Source organism: Atta cephalotes (genome assembly GCF_000143395.1).
Source record: "Atta cephalotes unplaced genomic scaffold scaffold00036, whole genome shotgun sequence".
NCBI lineage: Eukaryota > Metazoa > Arthropoda > Insecta > Hymenoptera > Formicidae > Atta > Atta cephalotes.
In genome coordinates, this window is record NW_012130100.1 from 1,070,997 (window position 1) to 1,079,692 (window position 8,696).

The following is an 8,696-nucleotide window of genomic DNA, read 5'->3' on the forward strand; positions in this document are numbered from 1 at the left end:
GAGAGACACGATAAAGGGATTTTACAGCATGACAATGCTCGACCCCATATTGCGAAAGTGGTCAAGATATATTTGGAAACGTTGAAATGGGAAGTCCTACCCTACTCGTCGTATTCTCCAGACGTTGCTCCCTCTGACTATCACTTGTTTCGATCAATAGTACACGGCCTGGCTGACCAGCACTTCCGATCTTATGAAGAAGTAAAAAATTGGATCGATTCGTGGATAGTCAATCTCAAAAGATGACCAGTTTTTTCGACGCGGGATTCGTACGCTACCCGAAAGATGGGAGAAAGTAGTGGCCAACGATGGACAATACTTTGAATCATAAATGTATAACCAATTTTTTACAATAAAGCCTCGAATTTCGGAAAAAACGGCGGAAGCAAAGTTGTACACCAATAACTTAATAACTTAATAACTCAATATTTAACAAAAGCAGATCGGATAGAAACGAAATTACACGTTGATAATTGTTAACTAAGCTAAGAAATGATAATGAAAAAGTGATTTATTTCTACTTGTTTTTAAAATAATTAGGTTAACAATTACCGGCGTATAATTTCGATTTCATCCAATTTTCTTTTGTTAAATATTGAGTTATAAACAAATGAAGATTGTTATCGATAAATTGTTATTATCATTTCCTAGATTATTGTATAAAAAAGAAATCTTAACAAATTTCATAAAGGTTTTCATAAAGAAATAATATTTCTTCGAAAAGAAAAATGAGCATAACTAGGTCATCAGACGTTCTGCTACAGCTGATTGCTAATCATAAAGAAATTCTTCATATTGAGTTGAACAAAAAAAGGTAATAGATTTCCTCGTCTTTCTGTATGGCATTGACAATTCTCGCCTTTAGCGTGCCGAGAATGGCCGAGAGCGAACTAGAACATGAGACAACCTCTTGAAAAAAACCTTCTTTCAATCTGTCGCGCTTGAAACGAAAACCGAAAATGCTTTCTCAGCGATTTCGGCCATTTGGCATGTATCAATATAAGGAGCGGATAGCATTCGAGATAACATATATGTTGTAATATAATTACTAAAAAATAAAAATAGCAAAAATGATTTCAAAACGCAATAGTTTATGAGATATTAATTATTTAAGAAGCGTTGAAACCATTCACGACACGTTCTTTCACTAATAGCGGCCTCATTATAAGTATTTGAGAGCATTCGATGAACCTCAGCCGCAGATTTCTTCATATTGAAGCAAAAAATTAAAACTTCCCGCAAATGACGAGAATTTGGCTCGTAAACTGACATTTTCAATCGAGAATAACTTTATGATGCAGATACAAATCGACTAATGTTTCTATGGGGTTATGTTGACAGATGCCCAAGTTTATTGTATGACATCTATGATCTATTTATTTCGACCACCACTTACCTAAAGCCATCTATAGGAAAACGGCGGAAACAAAGTTGTACACCTAATATAAACAAATGGAAATCGAGATAAAAAAAATCGTCATCATCTTCTAATTTAGTTAACAAATATAGTGTATAATTATATAATTAACAAATATAGTGTATAATACATTTCTGTTTTTGTTAAATAATAAGTTATGAACAAATGGAGATTGAGATTGAATGAATCGCTTTGTCTTTGGCTGCGTTTAGCAGAATGTTTATTTTGCAACTGTTGGAAGTTTTCTTCGCGCTTATGCTTTTAGATTAAGAGGAATGGTCCAATCTCAGCAGAGAATCATAAAATGGTTGCAAAACTATTATGTTCTACTGAACTACGCAGCCATTATTATTTTCTAACTTAACAATATGGTATTTATTGCGTTGGTGATATCGTTTTACTTTTTGAGAAATTGGAAAAAATGATCATGTGATTCGTTCTGATTGCACACTATCATTTACGTGATGCAATTTGCTTAAAATCAATATTTCATATTGGCTGTCGCAACAAACCGGCAATCAGCTTACAACTATGTAACTTAAGATAGTTAAAATAAAAACCGACTATGAATGCCGGCCCATGAGAGAATGGCAAATTGCATCACGTAAATGATAGTGTGCAATCAGAACGAATCACATGATCATTTTTTCCAATTTCTTCCACTTCCATGCCTATGGAGCTTTAATGATCGCACCCAATCAGAGAAGACGGATCACGTGATGTGGTCCAACCCAATTAATAAGTTTTAATTTTTTTCAAGAATATTCTTATTGAAGATCTTCTTATTCCAACTCAAGTAATGGCAACTTTAATTCTCTGTCAAAAATTATTACTCTTCGAAAAAATTAATGTATCAAATGAGAAATTAAAATCCAGATGCTACAATCTTAACTAAAATTAAAGTCTATCAAACTAAAAAGTAAAACACAAATGATACTATATATATATATATATTTACTTAACTATAATGATATGTATCATTCGTATAAAAGATCTGATATCAATAAAATTAGTGCCAAGTTAAATCCCTCAAAATTTTATATATTATTCGTAAAAAAGATTTGATATCAAGAACTAATGCCAAGTTAAATCCCATTTCTTTGTACTAAGTCTAATTAATAATAAATAATAAATATTAATCTAATGATATGTATCATTTGTATAAAAAATTTAATATCAACAATTGTGGTGCCAAGTTAAATTCAACTATCAAAATAAAAAGTAAAACCCAAGTGATATTATCTTTAACTTTTATACAATAAAACAATATACATATATCTTATTGAAGGATCTTCCTATTCCAAATAATTTAAATTCCTCTTAAATGAAATTATTATATCACAATTCATTCAAAGCCATTTTTTCTTCCAATTAAAGTAGTAATTATTTAATTCTCCTTCAAAATAATATACAAAGCATTATCACAAAATTACGTTACCTTGCTTAATTTAAATGTTATCACAAAAAATTAAAGAGTTAACCATATATAAAATGAAATAATTTAATTTTAATAAAGATCCGTCTCCTTTGATCCTCTGATTGGGTGTGGTCAAAGCTCCATAGGCAGGGAAGTGGAAGATTGGAAAAAACTAATCATGTGATTCTCGTCCTGAATGGACGCTGTCATTCACGTGATGCAATTTGCCACTCTCTTATGGGTCGGTATTCATCGTCGGTTCAGTTCTTATTTTAACTGTCTTAAGCATGATTCTGCATTAGTTAATAAAAATAAGCTAATTGCAAGTTTGTCGCGATAACCAATATGAAATGTTGATTTCAAAATCCAAGTTTCAGATTGGCTGTCGCAATAAACTTGTGATCAACTTGCAACTAATGCAACTAATGAACTGGCTTTAAGTAATATCTTAAGTCGCTAATGCGGCCTTCTAATTGGTTCATGATATCTTAAGATTATTGTTAAAATTAAATATAAGATCCGTGAATACCTATTGAATACCGGTTATGGTATGCTCAATTCTAATATACTGCCTAAAGTTCGTACATCAGGTGTGATATAATCTCAGCAAATGAGAATGGACGAAAATGGATTAAGGGTCGACAGGAGAGACCCATGGAGACCTCTAGTCGAAGATAAATATTTATATAAATCGAAATTACGGCTAAAAATACTAGATGGATCGCGTTTTAATTGCGATAGTTATCAGTAATCAGGAAAGGCTCCTAAAGGAGTACTTATACAAAGCGATTTTTTTGTAAAAAAAGAAAAATAAAATTTTGTTCTGATATCTCATATGATGTGCACTATAGTGCAATTGAGATGTACATGATCTTATTAATAAAAATTTTCAAGAATCAATTTGCAAAAACGAGCCTTCCCAATATAACAAAGAAAACCCAACAGGTTTCATAAGGATATATTCATAATCAGAAAAGGTTCCTGAAGGCTCGTACAGAGTTATTTTTTTATAAAAGACATAATAAAAATTTTGATTCTCTTTTTTTCTAATATCTCCGATGTGTATTACTACAAAAAATTAAGAGGTATAATTTTATTTAAAAAATTTTTTTTAAGAATCAATTTGCAAAATTCGGCTCTGTACAAGCCTTCCTAGTAATACAATAGTAAAGACTCACGCCATACTTAGCCGCGAAACTAGCACTTCTTGCGTAAAGAATGTCAGAAAAATACGAAAGAAATGTATGGAATGCGGTCAACAATGACAATATATTTTAATCTGAAAAAGTGGCAGTCGGAACTTTTTGTCGCGATATCTCCGCTTGTAAGATACGTACAGAAAAAATAAAAACACTCATTATATATTTCGAGCAGTTGCAATCGATTGAACATACTTAGAACTTGATTGATTTAATCCTTATTGAGTTTCCAATAACTTCGATCTGACTCAACTCGCCGGTTTGCGTAAAGGAGGTACGTCCGTGTCTCGTGCCATAGCTTAGCGCCGAGACACTACCAGTGTCTTTAGATTCTCTAACTTCTTTAAATGCATATAACTCAAAAGTTATTACAGCCTCGACATTTTGATATTAGAATTTTCATAAAAATCTCAGAAGTCTACCCTAGTTAAATATTGTCATGGTCTTTACGAGACCTCTATATATCACGTACATAATGTTTGATATTAGGCCTGTATTTTCAAAATCCATATTGCGGCACGTAACAATGTATACTATACATTTTTAATATTGGCAGGTATATCGGAACGCAGCCTATGTAATGCCATTAATGAATAGAATGGATTAAACTGAATCGAAAAGTCCCGTATCAATTTGTTTTACAATATTCAAGTAGTATTAATTTTTAAAAATCGCTGAAAGTAGGGGCAGAAAGAAATCTGAAAGAAGACATGACGACCAAAATCTGTAACCACAAAATGCAGATTTTGGGCCATCATGTCCTCTCTCAGGTTTCTCCCTGATAGGGGTAATAGGGCTAACCGATGGGACTAGAAGGGAACGCATGATGCGGGGGGAAAAACGTGAGGGGTACTTGTAAGCGCGGGAGAAAGGGCAGCATGGGGAAGATCCCCGGTCGGCAGCATCGCTGTTTATATAAACATAGGACCTCGGTCGATTGATTACATAAACATGATGACATTCCGCTATGCGTACGGTATTTTTTTCGTCGTCCGCCGCCCGCCGCCGCTCACGCCAAAAATACATTGATAACAAAAACTTGCAAACACTTACCGTATATACTTATTATCTTACTTCCTCTTATGTTTCATCATCTTTGTCGATCCCACTTCTCGCATGCAAAAATATTTTTTATCTTACGTTTTTTATTTAATGATATAAATAGAAAGAACGCTTAATACAGTCGTAACCATCTGTCGCAATAGCGTTGAGCGCGAAGATATTGGCGGCGCGAGTAATATGATACGTAATGCTGCGATAATAAAAAAGAAATGAATAATGTTATATACTCAGATATATAGTTTAAATATGCGTTTACTTTTATAATGTAATTTTACAATATATAACTCTTATATAGTTCTTACAATATTTATAAGCAGGAACTTAATTTAATTTAATTTAATTAATTTCAAATTTTATCAAATTTTAAGCGCCTGCTTTCGATTAGCAATAAAATGTACGTTTATTTTTGACACTGTTTATATATAATATTATCCAAAGCATAAACTATTAATTCACCCTCTATATTTGATTTTTTATTATAAATTTTACGCAAAAAATCTACAGCATCGATGATCAATTTTTCACCTAAAAGTATTGTATTACAAAATATTTAAATTTTTCATTGATGATATGCGTACATTGGCACAGCTCATACGTTTTTGACATAATGTTTGAGTTTGAACATGAAGAGCACGTTGATGGTTTCATATATAAACATGTTTTGCGCAGCGTTAATTTGATTACATTACATCACGAATTTTTACAATTTTTACCATAAGATTTTAGACCAATTATGTAATTATTGGGAGTACAAATTAATTCGATCCGTTTCCCTAAAGATGGCTCCAACTGTTGTGAATGATTCATAGTGACAGCTGATTTTGACAATTTCAGAGAGGTTAAACATCTGCTAATAATATTTAGTTTATATCGCTTTGAGTTTCATACAAAAATCTTGATTTTTACTGTGTTTGAAATGTCGAATTTTATGTTAACCAAGCAGCATTTGCGGGAGGTTTTGATTTTCTGCTTTAATTGCAAGAAAAGTGCGGCTGAAGCCCATCGAATGCTTGTTTATGGTGATACTGCTCCAAACTGATAAATCAAGTAGGGAATGGTTTTGACGTTTCAAGGATAGAGATTTCAGCATTGAAGTCAAGCCTTGCTCTGGACAGCCAAAAAAAATTCGAAAACAAAGAATTAAAGGCATTACTCGAAGAAGATCAGAATCAAACGCAAGAAGAGCTTGCAGAATCATTGGGATAACTCAACAAGCCGTTTCTGTACGATTGAGAGCCATGGGAATGATTCAAAAACAAGGAATTATCTTATGAACTGAAACCGAGAGACGTTGAAAGGTGATTTTTCACTTGCGAACAGCTGATTCAAAGACAACAGAGAAAAAGTTTTTTGCATCGGATTGTGACTGGAGATGAGAAGTGGATATTCTACGACAACCCCAAGAAGAAAAAATACTATGCTAAGCCCGATTGTTGCCATCGACCTCAACATCAACATCAACCGAACATGGTTCGAAGATTATGCTCTGTATCTGGTCCAAGGGTCTTGTTTACTAGCTGCTGAAACCTGGCGATTCTATTACGGGCAATTGGTATCGGCTACAATTGATTCGTTTGAGACGTGCATTGCGAGAAAAATACGAGCAAAGACATGATAAAGTTATTCTTCTTCATGACAATGCTTGGCCTCATGTCGCTAAAGTCGTAAAAAAATATTTGGGAACGCTCAAATGGGATGTTTTACCGCACCCGCCGTATTCTTCGAACATTGCTTCCTTCTTCTGATTATTGTTCTGAAGGATGCAGCACGATTTGGCAAGTCACCAGTTCATTTCTTTCGCAGAAATCAAAAATTGGCTCCAAAATTGGATCGCCTCCAAAGACGAGTCATTTTTTCGAGATGGAATTCGAAAATTGCCTGAGAGATGGGAAAAAGTAGTAGGCAGCGATGGACAATACTTTAATTGGTCTATTCATTCATTTTGTTTTGAAATAAATGCATTTTTGAACACAAAAAAACGGACCGAACTAATTTGTACTCCCAATAAATTAATTTCCTGCTTATAAATATTGTAAGAACTGTATAATAAGAGCTATGTCAAATTAATTATATATAAAAGTAAACGCATATTAATATATCTGGGTTTATGACATTATTCATTCCTTTCTTATTACCGCAGCGCTATCATAGTATGCGCGCCGCTAACATCTTCGCGCTCATCATCCGTCGCGCTGCGACAAATTCGGTTACGACCGTATTAAGCATTCTCTTTATTTAAATCATTAAATAAAAAATGTGTGATAAAATATTTTTGCGTGCGAGAAGATGATACAATGGGAGCGACAACGCGACGGGAAAGATAATGAAACATAAGAGGAAAACAGATGGTAAGTATATGTACTGTAAGTGTATGCAAGTCTTTGTTACCGCTTGCATTTTTGGGAAGGATAGTGGCGGGCGGCGGTAGGTGGCGAAAAAAATATGGAATGCATAGCGGAATGTCATCATGTTTATGTAATCAATCGATCGGGGTCCTATGTTTATGTAAACAGCGATAGATCTTCTCTGCGCTGCCCTCTCCCCCGTGCTTACGAGTACCCCTATCGCTCCTTCCCCCTCAGGCCCTGCGCCCCCTCTAGCCCCATTAGAATCCCTATTACCCCTACTGTTGAATGACACACCCTACAATCAAAGCGCGCGACAAGAAGCTTCCATCGTCGTAGGTTTTGCTAGGTGCGTGAGAAGTATACTACAAATGGGCTTGGTAACGTATGGGTAGCGAAAAACCTATTTCTGTGCTGTATCATACCATGCGCTTGCATTTGGCGATAGGTCCGATATATATACTTATTTATAATCCTTAAAGAAATTATTATCTCGTTAACTGTTGCTAAAATTCTGAGAGCACAGAATTTTTTGATTCAGTTTAGTTCACTCTACCTATCCATGATGTGTTATCTAATATAAGATATTGTATAAGTGACAACTAATAATAGTATACTATAAAGTAACTATAAAGTAAATTATTTAACTATGTACTTTAATTTTATAAAAACTTGTATGTACTGTATGTACTGCAACAATAAATCTTCTCGACTCAAAAAAAATCTTAAACTTAGCCAAAGAATTCAGAACATCTGATAGTTTTGGGACATTCTGTACATTTGCTTGTTGAAAAGTTAACACAATAATGACAATGAAAAATAATGCGTTTGTCCAGCAAGGAAGTATTGCGTGAAAAGGATAGCATTAATGATGGCATCGGTGTACCGGACTGGCGTCTGTCGCTTACACTTTTCGTCAGCTGGTTGATGGTCTTCCTTGTGGTGATACGCGGCGTGCGCAGCTCCGGCAAGGCAGTATATTTTCTGGCGATATTTCCCTATGTAGTTCTCATCGTGCTGCTTATAAGGGCAGTTACGCTGAATGGATCTGTCACTGGTATCTTCTACTTTATCACCCCGACATGGGAGAAACTGTTGACGCCGATGATTTGGTACCACGCTGTTGCCCAATGCTTTTTTTCATTAACCGTTTGTTTTGGTGCTGTCGTCATGTTTGCTTCGCACAACAAGTTCCATCATGACCTGTATCGGTTAGTTAAAAGTACTTTTATTTTCATTTATTATTCCACACACAC

At 34.3% G+C, this 8,696-nt stretch overlaps 1 protein-coding gene across 1 annotated transcript in view; it reads left to right on the forward strand.

Moving 5' to 3' along the window:
- Positions 1-8,696, forward strand: part of LOC105621690 (sodium-dependent nutrient amino acid transporter 1-like) — a 186,075-nt gene that overhangs the window by 143,931 nt on the left and 33,448 nt on the right. The window contains exon 5 of the mRNA XM_012203155.1: positions 8,277-8,651. Coding sequence (XP_012058545.1) covers positions 8,277-8,651 — 375 coding nt within the window. The remainder of the gene's footprint in view (positions 1-8,276; positions 8,652-8,696) is intronic.